This window comes from Fonsecaea pedrosoi (assembly GCF_000835455.1).
Source record: "Fonsecaea pedrosoi CBS 271.37 unplaced genomic scaffold supercont1.2, whole genome shotgun sequence".
Classification (NCBI taxonomy): domain Eukaryota; kingdom Fungi; phylum Ascomycota; class Eurotiomycetes; order Chaetothyriales; family Herpotrichiellaceae; genus Fonsecaea; species Fonsecaea pedrosoi.
Window position 1 is genome coordinate 653,974 of NW_013550614.1, and position 14,305 is coordinate 668,278.

The 14,305-nt window shown below is 52.6% G+C and overlaps 4 protein-coding genes across 4 annotated transcripts; all 4 read right to left on the reverse strand.

Annotated features, from left to right (window-relative positions):
* Positions 1 to 400: 400 nt before the first annotated feature.
* Z517_02203 (uncharacterized protein) lies at positions 401 to 3,067 on the reverse strand (the record flags this gene model as incomplete). The annotated part of the gene is made up of 1 exon (XM_013431314.1): positions 401 to 3,067. One exon carries the CDS (start codon positions 3,065 to 3,067, stop codon positions 401 to 403), a length of 2,667 nt encoding a protein of 888 aa, XP_013286768.1.
* Positions 3,068 to 4,979: 1,912 nt separating this feature from the next.
* Positions 4,980 to 8,063, reverse strand: Z517_02204 (uncharacterized protein; the record flags this gene model as incomplete). Its single annotated transcript, XM_013431315.1, has 3 exons — positions 4,980 to 5,149; positions 5,205 to 7,881; positions 7,935 to 8,063. 3 exons carry the CDS (start codon positions 8,061 to 8,063, stop codon positions 4,980 to 4,982), a joined length of 2,976 nt encoding a protein of 991 aa, XP_013286769.1.
* Positions 8,064 to 9,502: 1,439 nt separating this feature from the next.
* Z517_02205 (uncharacterized protein) lies at positions 9,503 to 12,196 on the reverse strand (the record flags this gene model as incomplete). The annotated part of the gene is made up of 1 exon (XM_013431316.1): positions 9,503 to 12,196. One exon carries the CDS (start codon positions 12,194 to 12,196, stop codon positions 9,503 to 9,505), a length of 2,694 nt encoding a protein of 897 aa, XP_013286770.1.
* Positions 12,197 to 12,668: 472 nt separating this feature from the next.
* On the reverse strand, positions 12,669 to 14,148 carry Z517_02206 (uncharacterized protein; the record flags this gene model as incomplete). The annotated part of the gene is made up of 3 exons (XM_013431317.1): positions 12,669 to 13,151; positions 13,230 to 13,473; positions 13,523 to 14,148. The coding sequence occupies 3 exons, from the start codon at positions 14,146 to 14,148 to the stop codon at positions 12,669 to 12,671; spliced, it is 1,353 nt and encodes a 450-aa protein (XP_013286771.1).
* Between the last annotated feature and the right edge of the window lie 157 nt (positions 14,149 to 14,305).

The following is a 14,305-nucleotide window of genomic DNA, read 5'->3' on the forward strand; positions in this document are numbered from 1 at the left end:
GATGGTTGGCAGCGCAGCCGAGTATTTAGCCAGTGGCCACCAGAAAATTAATTTGGTCCGAACTTGTACAAAGGAGATGATGCCAGGTACGTGATCATCGTGATTGGTGGAAGCATCCACCCTGGCGACCCTGGATCAATCAACCCGAATCGAGCCACTTACTCGTAGCAGCGGCTTGGGCGGGTGGCACCACTGCACCTTGTTTCTCCCCTCACGGCTCAGCCTTGTCACCCCATCCACAGCCTTGCCAGGCTGCCAGGTACCAAATCATCGATACTGTCACGAGATCTGTTTTGTCCAGCTATCTAGATACAAGTACAATGCTTGTAGCCCGTGAAGCAATCTATGCGTCCTTTGTATCATCTACTACTAATACAGCCGCCCTCTGCGAGAGAATCTCCTACAGCTTCCCACCAACAACCCCTTTCAAATACCCATTGCTCTTCAGCCACTCCTGCACATCTTGCCCGTCCCGAGCTAACCAGTTCGCCTTGGCCCGGATACTGTCCATGCTCTGTTGCAAGCTGCGGTCAAATCCCTTCTTGTCTTTGCCTTCAAAGAATTCTTGGACTTTCTTCAGCTGTGCATCGGAGGTGAAGCCTGCCGTACAGATGCTCACCACACTGCTCAACATGGTCATGCTGGGAGGTAGCTTCTCCACGAGTTCATCCCAGTTGGTACACATCCACTCCCACCTTCTCTCGATGCCTTCCGAAGTAGTTCCCAGGCCACCAATGGGCATGTAGATGTCTTGCATCTTGACTTGCCCGCTCAACGCAAAGTCAAGTGTTTTCTTGATCAATTGAGGGTCCTTAGCACGCCCAAGGGTGCGCAAGCAAGTATTCTTCTCGTCCGAGGTTGGCGCAGAGTGGTACCTCGCCACCAGTGCATCCCATTCTTTCTCTCCACCGTCTCTCAGCGCCATTGCAAATACCGACGACCGGAGGTTGGGGTGGATCGCAGAATAGTCTCCTTGCATGAACTTCCCAAACATCTCCTTTGCTGCGGCCTGAATCTTCGCGTCGCCTGCCAGACCTGCGGACCCAAACATCAGGCTCTTGAACTGACTTAGGATGTGGTCTTCGTTCTCAGCGAACTCCCATCCCAGCTCGTGGGCCTTTGCCGATGTCAGGTTCAGCTGGAACGCCTTGAGTGCGTCCTTGATCGACTCATCCTCAAAGATCCACGTATTCCTCACGGCGTTGATCCGACTCAAAATCTCGTTCCAAACCACAAACTGGGTCTCGGTATTGAACGATTGCAAGAGGCTCAGAATGCCAGAGGTCTTGCCGTATCCACTAGCGGCGAGGGCACCGGCATCAGCGATCATACCAGCTCGATCTTCGACCGAAAGAAGCCCCTTCTTCGCTGCTTCACCAAGCTTTGTCAGTCTCTGTGGCGTGTAACTGGTCCTATAGAGGGCCGAGTGGTCTGCATTCAACTTGTAGAATTCCAGCCCGCCCTTGATGGGGAACGTCTGTTCCCTATCAGTGAGCATTACACTTTCATCCACCCCATCTTTTGTCTTCAATCCGAGAATTACCGGGTAGAGAACCTTGTCCTCTTCGGGTTTGACGTCACCTGTGCGCAAGAATCTGTTTTGTTTGACTGTGATGGTCGAGTCCTTCTCATTTTCCGTCACTGTGACGACTGGATACCCAATGTTCTTCGTCCAAATGTCCATCACATGGGCCACATCCTTGCCACTCGCCTCACCCAAAGCGTTCCAGAGATCGCTGGTTTGTGTGTTTCCCCAGGCATGTTTCTTGATATACCTCCTCACCCCGTCGATAAAGGTGTCTTCGCCGAGATACTTTGAAATCATTCTTAGGACTGCGGACCCCTTGGAATAGGAGATGGCGTCGAAGATCTGATTGATATCCTCGGCACGATGTACAGGTACCTCGATCGGATGCGAACTTCGGAGACCATCCAACCCCAACGCTGATTGCAAGGTGTCGATCACGAAGGTCTCCCACACCCGCCATTCAGGGTAGAACTCGTTACAGCTATACCAGCTCATCCAGGTCGCAAACCCTTCATTGAGCCACAGACCGTCCCAGAAGTCCATTGTCACCAGATTTCCGAACCACTGGTGCGCCAGCTCATGCTGCACAACTTCTGCCACTCTCTCCTTGGTCGCAGCACCCGCCGACTTCTCGTCAAAGAGGAGATCCACCACGCGGTAAGTGACCAAACCCCAGTTCTCCATTGCACCAGCAGCAAAGTCTGGGATTGCCACCATGTCCATCTTGGGCAGTGGGTAGGGGGCTTGAAAAGCCTCCTCATAGAATGCTAGAGTTTTGGCAGCAACGTCGAGCGCAAATCTTCCATCTTCCTCGTTCTGCTCCGGGGTCATCCACACTTTGATGGGCAATCTGAACTTGTCGGTAGAGATCGATTTCAATTCCCCAACAATGAATGCTAACAGATAAGTCGACATTTTAGGAGATCGATTGAATTTGACAGCCTTCCTCTTCCCACCTATGATGTCCGAGTGCACAGTTTCGGTCGATGCAACATCCATATTGGATAGACATGTCATGCCCTCGTCGGCAACCAGGGTGACGGTAAACTCTGCCTTCAATGCAGGCTCATCGAAGCAAGGCATTGCCCTCCTGGCGTCAGTGGCCTCAAACTGAGTGACTGCCAAATATTGTCCGTCCCTCCTCTTGGACCTGTAGAATCCAGCCATCTTGTCATTCAATTGACCCGTGTATGTATGTTTCAACTGCACTTTCTGGCCCTTGGATAGCGTCTTTCCTTCACCAAGCTCAATGGTTGTGGTCTGTGTGTCCGCATCGTAGGATAGTTTTGGTGAGGATGTGACAAGGGCACCATCTGCGTGAACGGTCGTGGAATGGATATCAAGCTCCACAGTATTCAAGGAAATAGAGGTGCTGTCCTTTGCGACGTCGAGGTCGATGACAACAGTGCCCCTGAAGGTGAACTTGGCAAAGTCGACCTCGAGGGTCACGTCATAGTGTTTTGGAACGACATTTGTAGGTAGCACGACGCGGCCTTGGGTTGTTGCAGCACCAGGCGAGTCAGACATGAAGCGGCACATGGTGGTGGTCGGAGACGCTGGTCGGGAAGACGTTGTTATTGCAGAGCTCCGGAAGGGCAAAAGCTCCAGAGAACGATATTTTGAAGCCCCGAGCCGCGAGGACGACAGAGAAAGGGGTCTTGCTTGTAACCTCGAAGGTCGCACAGAAAGTTGCTGGTAGCCTGGACGGATGTCACTGTGGTTCTTCACGTAGGTACAGAATGAAGATTGCGTTTGGAAGGATCGTCGGAGGTTCTGCGTTTGCAGTCGTTGTGGAGGTGGGATCCGGTGTTTAGCAGCAAGCCTGGAAAGAGACCGTGTGTAGAATGGCTGCATCTACTTGTAATTGACCGCCTGACTTTCTCAGCAGAGAAAAGGTCAGCCCCCTCTAGAATCACAAAGTCAAAGGAATGGGGGGAAAGAACCTGAATGGAGGGATTCGTGAGTGAGGCCTAGAGGCAGAAGGTCTCGTGCACCAGCTCAAGGTGCCAGCCAGCCAGCTGGGGCATCAAGTTACCTTCCTACTTCGGCTTGGTGCCTAGGTACTAGCGAGTCGATGTACCCAACGGGGCAGGTGCGGCGACTTCAACTCTTCCTGCGCTGCCTCAATCTTTTTTCTCTCTCCAACAAACCCTTCGCTGTCTATGAATCATCTCTCCAGCATATCCTGCATTCCTCTCGCTGCCAGTTCGATCCGGTGCACACATATCTTCTGCCTCGTACTCAGGCCCTGCTGACCACAGAATTCATCTTACCCCTGCTGCACAACTGTGGCAGGCCTGGTCCATAAACATGATCTCTCACACCCAGACTACGCCAACTCGCTTCACCAAGGCTGTCACTCCTTGTTCTGACGCAAACTAGCCCCCAGGCTCGTTCGCTTCGATCACTTTCCATCCCTGGATCCACAGACAACTCACGGTTAATGGTCTGATCACGCGTCTTTTTCCTTTCGTCACCCAGGCAAGAACCGGCATCAAAATGCTGACGTCTCCGTGCATTCTTGATTTGTTTTGTTCTTCATTCTTGCCAGAATGAAAAACCCCAGCAAGTTTGAGGAAGTCACTTATCTAAGTGGGTGATTCTCCATAGTTGTCTGGCACATTGTTGGGAACTGGGAATGAAACAGTCATTTGAAGAGGGGAAAACCACGAATGTCTCTTTCTCTATACTGAGATTTGGCTTCAGTCTCCTGGCCATAAAAGAGCGCCGCCACCATCGTATAGACAACGAGCACGCACACGTCCTTCCCGTCTCAAAACCCCTTTCAGTATAGACTCCCTTTCACCATCGAGAGTATAGCACAGCAAGTACCCGGTATACACACACGACAAGATCGCCCAAGCCCGCACAGAAGACCAATTCCGGTTCCCTAGCACCACAACCATATAACCCCATCGAAATTCTTGGAACCATAGCGCCAGCCTCCATCGTATTTTCTTCAAATTTCAAGTCGTCCGTGATCTGCATGTCGTGAGCGGGTATCTTGTTCCATTCCGTTGTCCAAAATCTCCTTGGACGGATCAAAGCTCGACCGCCTCCAGCCCCATGCATATAAGCCCGGTGAGCTTGCTCAATTTCATCCGAGTTCGATTGAAGAAAAATATAAACGCCAATAATATGCCAGGGTCGTGATGCCGAACGCTGTTCAAGAATGATTGCCACCGTCGCCTCAGCCCAAGCACAATGCACAACCAGAAAAGGAAAATGCAGACAGATAAAAACACGTAGGATAATTACAAGCCAAGAGAGCCTACCCGCACACGTTGAAAGTGTCGTGGATCCCTCACTCCCGGCTGAGAAGTTTGAACAGATGCCCAGGTATACGCCAAGTCATGGTCACTGGACAACGCACCTCAAGGTCGCGTTGCTCAGGTCATTGTAGACAAAGTGCTTGGAAGAAGTAGTCGTGATTTCGTGAATCTCGATCAGGTTATGATCGTGGAGGAGTAGCTGCAACACCTGTAGCAGGGTGGCTGCCGCGGTGTGCGATGGGAGGAGATGCTCTGGTTGGGGACGCAACAGCTGGTGCCGATGCACGCTTCTGGATGACTTGAAGCTTTCTCCGGATGACGGTTAAACGTTGACGAATGCTCGCCACCACTGTAGAAGGTGTCATTAGCCAGGGATTTTTCGGACGCGTTCAAACACAACTTACAGTTCTTCACAGTTCTCCTATCTTCAGCTTCTAGTCCGTTGATCGGAGCCAGATCCTCTTTCTCATCTTGGTCACTGGTACCACTGCCGTTCCTCGATACGTTGTCGTCATCGTTCTCCAGGACAGCTTCCAACATCCGGATTGCCGTCACATACGAGATCTCGCAGCCGGCCAAGTCTTCATTCGTCAATTCATTTATCGCAGCCGCGCGACTCATTTCCAAGGCTCGGTCATACATGAGCTTTTCAGCGGTAATGCCAGAGCTAACAACCACTTGGTCCGCTGATGTCCCTAAGCCGGCGCTTGACGCAGTCGTAGAAGAAATATTGTTCGGATGACTGGGATGATCCTCGGGGAGCCGTCGCTGGCTATCAATGAGTTTCAGTCGAACCAAGTCTGCCTTTTCGAGAACTTCGTTGAAGCGATTCCGAATCCATTGTACGACGTTGTTCATCCTTTGGCCCGTGGCAGCCGAGTTTGCGCTGGACCGATACGTGCCGTTATCACCGGTAGCCTCGGAGCGATTCTTACGCGCCCACCATCGCGCTGCAATGTCCATGCCCTTGGCGAGCAGAGCCAACGCTTTGACGTAGAGAACCAAGGCCTCTTCTGCCACAACCACGACGGCTTCGATGGTGAGGTCTTCATTGGAGGCTCCAAATGGGATACCGGTGACATTGTCGCTGGAGGCGTTGCGCAACCCAAGTCCTGGATGTGATGGGCCGGCAGGAATCAATTGTTTATACTTGACCTCAGCAAATCCATATACAACATCGCTTCTGGTTGCAATTTCCTCGACATTTTGAACGAATTTAGTGTCTTCATCGGCGGCTGGTGTTCCCTTAGAATCCCCAATCATGACCAAGCTGCTTTGGGCTCCAGGATATGTAGGGAATGGGCTATAGGTGATTGGAGGAGATTTGCCGCCACGAATCAGGTTTACTGGTGGAGAGAATCCAACTCCAAATAGTCGACCGCTTGCCATGTTGAGAGCCTTTGAAATAGCCGAAGTGGCTGAGCTGGGACTTGGACCGTACCGGCGTTCGTAGGAGTTTTGCCGTTGATGAATTGACTCGGGTCTTCTCCCTGAAGCGATCTGGACAGCTCGAGAAGCGCTCGTCTGGGCGCCCGTTGCTGAGCCCGGCGCACCCTGTGTCGTGGCTCGGCGGACCATGGCTCCTGATTTCGGGGACATGGCAGCCTGGAGGGAATTCCTGTTCAAACGCGGACTGGCTTCGAGCTCGTCAGCCAATGCGTTGACCTCCACCGCCTTCTTCTCCACCAGTACATAGTCTCGTTCGAAGGCAATATCCTGCGCAACCCGCTCCCTCTCCTTCGCCTTCTCTTCCTGCTCCTTTCGCAGGTTGGCTTCCTGGCTTTCGTCGTAGACTTGGCCACGCAAGGAGGAAGGGGGCAATTTATGCGAGCCTGTGCTGGTCTGACGGGTCATCGGAATCGAGGATGGACGCAGTACAAGCTCCTGCCTGGCGGGTGCGGTAGCATGAGGATGAAGAGTTGGACGGGCATCAGATGGACTTGTGGGCGAAGCCAACGTGGCCTGAAGTTCTTCGTTTGTAATTCTTTGCGTGATAATTTGATCCTTTGTACCAGACAATCGCCCACTGTATCGTCGTGGTGTGTTCTCTTCCGAAGCGGTCTTGGAAGAATCATTATAGGGACTTTCTGGTTCTCTGCGGGATGCCGGACGAACTAGCCCTACAGGATCAGTTCGACTGTTCCGCCGACGGTCGTATTGGGGCTGAATGGGCTCTTCGGGAACATCCTCTGGGTGCAGGCCAGGAATAGGACCCGCCACGATCTCGTTGCTGAAGAAATCGGGGAATGAAAGTCTCTCCTCGGGATCCCTCTTAAGGAGTGACCGGATGAGCTTCTTCATTTCTTCGGTGATTATGTATTCGTCCCCAAACCTGATCTTGTCCTCGCTCTTCTCGATCTTTCGAAGCAACTCGACATGATTTGAAGCTCGGAACGGAGGGCGGGCCGTCATCATCTCGAAAAGCACGGTTCCCACGGACCATAGGTCAGCCTTTGCTCCGTATTTCTCGTACCGTAAGATCTCTGGAGCCATATAGAGTGGGGAACCACATAGGGTCTCGGCCAGGGCTGTTGAAGGCAGTGACCGAGCAAATCCGAAATCTGCAATCTTGAGCATAGGCAAAGATTTAATGCCGGTCACTGGATTCAATGAGTCGTCACCGACTTTATAAGGCATAGGATGTGGCTTGTGCTTTTCAAAGTATTCCGGAGACGGGTTCAGCAGGAGATTCTGCGGTTTGACATCTCGATGAATGAGATTTCTTGCCCGTAAGAATTGCAGAGCACTGGCGAGTTGTTTTAGGAAGTGCCGGACCACCACCTCATGAAGGCCGCCGTGTCGAGGATTGGGATATTTGACCATCATATTGCCCACCAGGTCACTGTCCTTGATCTCATTTCGTCTCTTGATAAAGTGGGAGAGGTCACCTAGGGCAACATATTCCATGACCAAATGTATGTGAGCACTCGATTCCTTGCAGTCGATGAGGGCTACGATATGAGGATGATGAAGGCCTTTGAGGATTGAGATCTCCGACGTCAGGTTATCTTTCAACTTCTTGTTCAGCTTAGACATATTGACGGATTTGATCGCCACAATGCTTTGCACCCCCGAATTGGTCTAGAGAAAGGTGTCAGTATGTCTTCCAGAAGGTGTGGCTTGGATGGACGAACCGTATGGATGGCCTTGTAGACCGTTGCAAAGCTGCCTCGACCAATCTCTTCATGACGCTGGAAACTGCCTATCCGCTCCGACTCCTTTGACCTCTTGGAAGTGGATGATTGAGGAGGTGTGGACGCCATATTCTCCCTTCGCCTCCTCCGCCTACTTCGATGAACAAGGGTGGTGACGGATGGTCAGGTGAGGTTAGGTTGCTTCGGAGGTTATCTTCTACGCTGAAGAGAAGGATCCAAGGGGTTATGGTAGCCCATGGATTGCTCGGGATAAAGCGAACAACTGCGGCGGAAAGGGTAAAACGACCGATGAATGGATGGTTTGAGTCAACAGGTAGCAGGCGACCAGGGCTCGCTCAAGTCGTAGGAGTGGAGATGGCGCAATTGAACGGTAGGCTGCGTGATTTCGGGAGGCTGCGCAATTGTAGTGCAAAGAAGCTCAACGGACTCGGTGGAGGAGTAGGACTCAAGGTGCAGTGGTTAAGTCTAGATGTACAGCACAGATGAACCTCAGTTGACCGGTGAAGATGGCGGGTTGTGAGAGGACGTGGTGTTAGTTGGGCGCGCGACCTCTGGGGGGAAATCTGTGGTTGGACGAGAGACGAGTGACGTGTGACTTGGAGGATGCGGAGCACTGCACTACCAGCGCAACGTACAAAGAAAGTAATGCGGCTTAAAGGAGAGAGAAACGAGATAAGGAATCGATGAAGTGTTTGAAGTAGGACCAAAAAATAAACTGTACCCCGTAGGCAAAGGGAGACGCTGGATTCAAGCAGCGTGATGAAGGGGGTGTGTGGGAGGCAGAGAGTCCGGAGTACAGTCAGTAGTATAGGGTTGCAGGGTTACAGGGCGCAGGATGCAGCAGCGTGCAGCAGCACGCAGTTTACTCGGTACAAGGCCTCAAGCAAGTTAGTCATGCAGTCATTCGGTGTCGATAAAGAATTGTCCGATGTCTGGAGGAGTCTATCATCACACCAGCACCCGCCCGCTCCCAACGGGTAAAGACGTGGGTGATGGCGTGGTGTGGATGCTCGAAGGTCCCCTGTTCTGCCTGCGCTGACAGCCCACCTGCCCTCGGACTTTGGGGGGAAGGCGTGGGAGTGAACTTGTGACTGCTGTACCACTGGCGTCTACTGGTCCTCGCACGACTAATCCGGAGTGATATGGATGGAGCAAGAGATAAGGCACCTGGCCACCAGATGGTGGCATCATCTTCCCACCTCTCGCCTCGCTTGCTGATCAAGGCTGCAGTGCCAATCTTCCCCAGACAGCTTTGTCTCTGTTTGCCACCAACGAATCACCACCTTCGAGCATCTGACTCCCACTGCGCCCAGTACCTAACGGAATCGTCCGACGAGTCCATCTTTACCAAGTGGGTTCGTTCTTCCGGATCTGCTTTACGTACCTGACGTAGTGGGAAAACAAGCGCAAAGAACCCTGACCAGCGTCCACGTATTGAGTTCTTTCTACCGAGTACTCGTGCCGTCAAGTACCGACTTAGGTGTGGTATCCGAGCACTTGCACAGCTAAAAATTACACGCGGTCGGTGATGCGCATTCACTTCCGGGTCATATATCCAGGCCTCTGACAAGCAGCCAGAGGCCAACTGGAACTACCACATTGTCGTTGGCAGCGGTCAGGGTACTCTCCAGGAGGCTGGCCCCTGTCCCCGCAACCATGCATTTCCCCAGCATGAGAATCAGAGGATCGCCACCATGCCACGAGGCCCAGCCACCCAATCTGAGCCAGAGCCAGCTCGCGGACAGACCACAGGTTACCGCACAGGCAAACGCGAGGCTGCCCTCTAAGCTCTTCCCTCCAACCCAGTACCATTTCGTCTTGCCATACCGCCGTCCAATTAAGCTGGCTGCTGCATCCCCCATTCCTACACAGACAACGCCGCTTACCATGCTCAAGTCGCGCAATGTGGTGTCCCAGCCAGCCCAAGGATCTTGACCTACACGCGGTGCAGCAGCCAGTGACAGCCATAACGGTATTGCACAACCGATCAACAAGAAAATATGCGACACAATCACAGGCCCGCGATGATCCCGCCCGTCCACGTAAGGCGCCAGGAAAACGGTCAGGGGTTTGGAGATCGGAGGCAGTTGTGACGCTCGGAACAGGTCTAGGAGGAGGAAAATCGCCAAAATCAAGCTGAGCGCCAGAGCTATAAAACAAGGATCCACAAAGATGGTCGGCAAGAGCATTGCAACCATGATACCGTGAAAGACCTTGCGTCTTGTGTCGACTTCGACAGTCGACGTGAGGTGAACAACAGTGGCTATTCCAGCCATGAGCACGACGAGGCAATATGCGCATATGGTGAGGCGTGTGGTAGCTGGTCCAAGAGCATGTTGGCGGGTATATTCAATACCGCCGTTTTTGAATGGTAACAGGGCCTCTGCTCCTCGGGCTGGGAGGCAGATCCATCGTTCGAGGTTGTTGCTAACCACCCAAAGTCGGAAGATGGGTAGATTGCCGAACAAATATCCCAATGCCCAACCTATGGGCTCATGGTTCGACAACGCCCGGTGGCCCACGTAGAGCCGAACCGGTCCCAAGACTGTGATAATCACAAACATGTAGGCGACGGCCGCATATGCATACTTTCGCACTCGCGCTTGCGCCACGCTGAACGCTAGGAATGCCGCGGAAGGACCAGTTGGAGGCGGCTTCACCTTCTTCGCGCCTAGGGCATGGTGCTTGCGCCGACTCTGTTCCAAGGTGGTGAATGTGTTTCTTCGAGGTGGTACTAACAGCGCAACTGTCTCCGATGAAGTGGCCTTGGATGGTTGCTGTTCAAAAGCTGACGCTGGCTCCTGAGTAGAGGCAGTTGCAGAAAAAGCTCTGCCATTTAATTGCAACCTCAAGCGGGGCCTCAGGCCTGGCTTAGAATGCACAGGATGGACCTCATCCTCAGTATCCGAACTGTCTGCGTGCCGGCTTTTATACCTCCCACCCAGAAGAACGCTGCAAAGGTATTGATCGAGTCTTGCTATTAGACCCACGGGCTGGCGTGAGCGCAGCAGCCTCCAGGTGGGCACTCGCGCCAAAGCGACTTCCCACATCAGAACATTCTTACATGTGATGAAAATGCTCAAACCCCCCAACCAGATCATCGCCTTGAGAATCTCGGCTTGGGGCGTCCGAGCAAAAATGTAGAGATTTATGAGTGCTGATGAGAGGAGCTGTAGTTCTGATATATCCAGACTTGAAGTGGTGAGATACCCAAGCATCGAGATTAATGCCTGGTGCAAGGGAAATATGACCACCAGGATTTCCCTACTCAAGTGAGAGCCGGGATCTAGTTTCAGAGACAATGGCTTTGGAACTGGAGCGGATGATGATCGGTAATTCGAGGTATGGAGTGGAATAACGGAAAGGAGCCAGTGCAGATACATGCCAATGGCAGGAATCTTCGGCGTTGTTGTGATCATCGAGGGTATCGACGACAAACCACAGATGATTGCTGCTGGGAGAAAAGCCACGCTCTGGCGGAACAGAGAAACGGATATCATTAGCGGTAGCAGTACCGGATACAACAGAGGGCCAGGGTCAAATCGAGAGGGGATGTGAAATCCTAGCCTGAGTGCTTGCAGAATGGACTTTTTCGAAGCTACTGCTCGCACCGTGAGCCTGAGCGGATAAAGCAGATAGACAAATGGTGGGAGTAGAAGGAATGCCGTGACCTCGTTGAGCCAGTCTTTGAGGCCCGATGAACCCCCTCTGCTGTTCCAGACGACCACCCCAATGCCACAAAGAAGCGAGGTTTCTGTGCATCGCCGAATGATCTCGCGTCGCTTCCGTTTCTTATACGCTTCGTAGTCTCTGACATGCTCCTTCGTTCGTTGTTTTCTTTTCCCAGGTTTCTGGACCGAGTCGAAAAATCGAGGCCCATCCCCCTCGACAAAGGCTGGCGGTGTGGGAGACGGGCTGTGGGCCGGGGTCAAGTTGGCAGGTGAAGCTCCTCGAAGACCCTTGCGTAAACGTGGAGGAGGTGCAGGAAGTCCCTTGAGAAAGGGGCCCTTCTCGTCGTCTGCCTCTGTGCCGCTTTCGCTGGACTCAGAACGACTGAGTTTCGGGGAAGGACCATGTCCATTGGTGACAACACCGTAGCCATTGTCAGCTCCCTGGACCTGCGCCGGGCTCAGGCTCTCTGCCCGCAGAAGATATGGGCGCGGCGTGCGAGACCGCGTCAGGTCATGTTGGTCGTGGATTTCCAGAGACGTGGATCGACCGGGTTCGTTTCTCGCGGACATCTGAGGGGTCATCGGAGGGCAAAGCCACGACCGGACGCTAAACGGGGGGGACAGTCGTCGCAGTCTATCATAAGAATTCGTTTTCACGGCGGATCAGCAAAGTCTAGGGGAGACACCGCAAGCACTGCAGACACGAAAGCCATCCTGACCTGGGATGGGCAGGTGGACTCTTGTTGGGACAATGAGCAGGTAGTTCACATGCAACGGGAAGATTCTGGTGAGCTGAGAGGGCCACTTTGGTCTCTTTTTCCGAATTTTGTTCCTGCGGAGTGACGCAAGACTGGCTGGGTCCTACTGGGTACTCGGGACGCCTATTTCACTTCCCATCTCGCTATTACATTCAACTCGCATCATTTCAGTCATTTCGTGCATTGACAGCATGGATACCCTAGGGATTTGTGGGAATGGGCGAGTAAAATCAATTGTCCCTGGAGTTCCAAAAGAATACAAATGATGTATTATATGCACATCTTTAATGCGGCATACCATTAACGAGCGCCGTCGTCGCCGTCTTTTGCCCGTTAGCCTTGGAAGCGACCATTTCTGGCGGAGGCACTGGACCAAACACGGGCTTCGCGATTTCGGTTGCCAGCTCCTCTTCCGCCTCATAACTCGCTTCATCATCATCGTCCTCGTCCTCGTACTCCTCGTCATACTCGCTTTCTGTGCCTTCATCGTCCACAGGCTCTTGTTGGATCGGCCGGCCTCGACCTTGTTCCTGCATGATTTTGATGATGTTGCGCATCCGCTGCTCCTGCTTTCTCAGCCTCTCCAGATCCTCCTTGTCCCGCGTGCGTTCCTCGGCCATCTCCAAGATGTTCCGATTTGTTTGATCATGTTTGCGCGAAAGCGTGAGGTTTTCCTTTTCGAGTCGCTTCGTCTTCTTGGACATCTCCTCCATTTCTTTTCTAAATGTGAGGAATAGCTCGTTGCTGTTGTTGAGAGTGTCCTCCACCTGCTGGATGGTGAGCAAAGAGTTTCAGCTCATGCACCAATCAAAATAAGGTAAGGTAAGGGATAGATTTGAACTAACCTGCTTGAATTTCTCCACGTAGATATTCAGTTGACTGCGTAGCTCCGCTTCCGTATGTGAGAAGGTCGACACTTGGCTCGTCAGGGTCCGGCACCGAGCTGCTTCAGTGTCAGCCCTTCGACGCTCGACCTCGTGTTTGGCTTGCAGGTGCGCTATCTCGGCATCTTTGTGGCGAAGGATCGATCTGAAATGCATTTCCCGGATTTCGGCTTGGTCTGCTAAGACCTTGCATCGCGTTCTGAACCTGATGAAATATTAACCCAGCTCACAAAATGACGATGGGGTTGACTCACAGCTCGTCCAGCTCAAGGTGAAGGTATTCGGGATGTGCGCCGGTCTTGGTGTTCATAGCCTCCTGCACATCATAGAGCATCTGGTCTAGACGCTCGTTGATGCTCTCCCGGGCCTGTTTCTCCGTCTCTTCAAGCTTCTTGTTGTCGTCTTTGAGTTTTTTGTTCTCTTTTGTCAATTCTCTGCACAGCTTTTCCAACTTGTCCTTCATCGTGGTTGTCTTATTGTGCTCCGACTTGGATTTCTCAGCGTCCTTCTGGTACTGATCGCGACTCTTTTTGGCCTTGAGGTGTTCGCGCTCGGTCTTTTTCATTTCAGCAAGGAGCTCTTCATATTTCTGTTTGACGAGGTCGATCCCCTTCAGAGGTTCGACACCATTGATCAACTCATTGAGGTCGCGAATGGCTTTCTTTACTTCACGGTCAATCTCCGCCTGCTGAGCCTTATCACCTGCCTTCTCTTGCTCCAGCTGTGATAACCGCGCTTGTACTAGTTTTGCATTCTCCTCAGCGCTGAGTTGTTTGTCCTTCTTTCCCTTGCCTTTCTTCGCAGCGGGCGCGGGCGGGGGCAAATCGTGGCTGTCGCCATTTGTGGTTTGAGACGTAGGACTGTGCGCCGCGGTAGCCATGTGGTCGGCAGCGTTGGCCCGTAAGCTGTGGCCTTTTTGTGCCTGTTCAAAGCCAGTGGTAGCTTTTGAAACCCGTACAGACGGCTGTGGTGCCCGGCCTGAACATCTGCGACAGAGACTTTTGAAGTGGCGTCAGACAGCAATTGGACGCACTAGA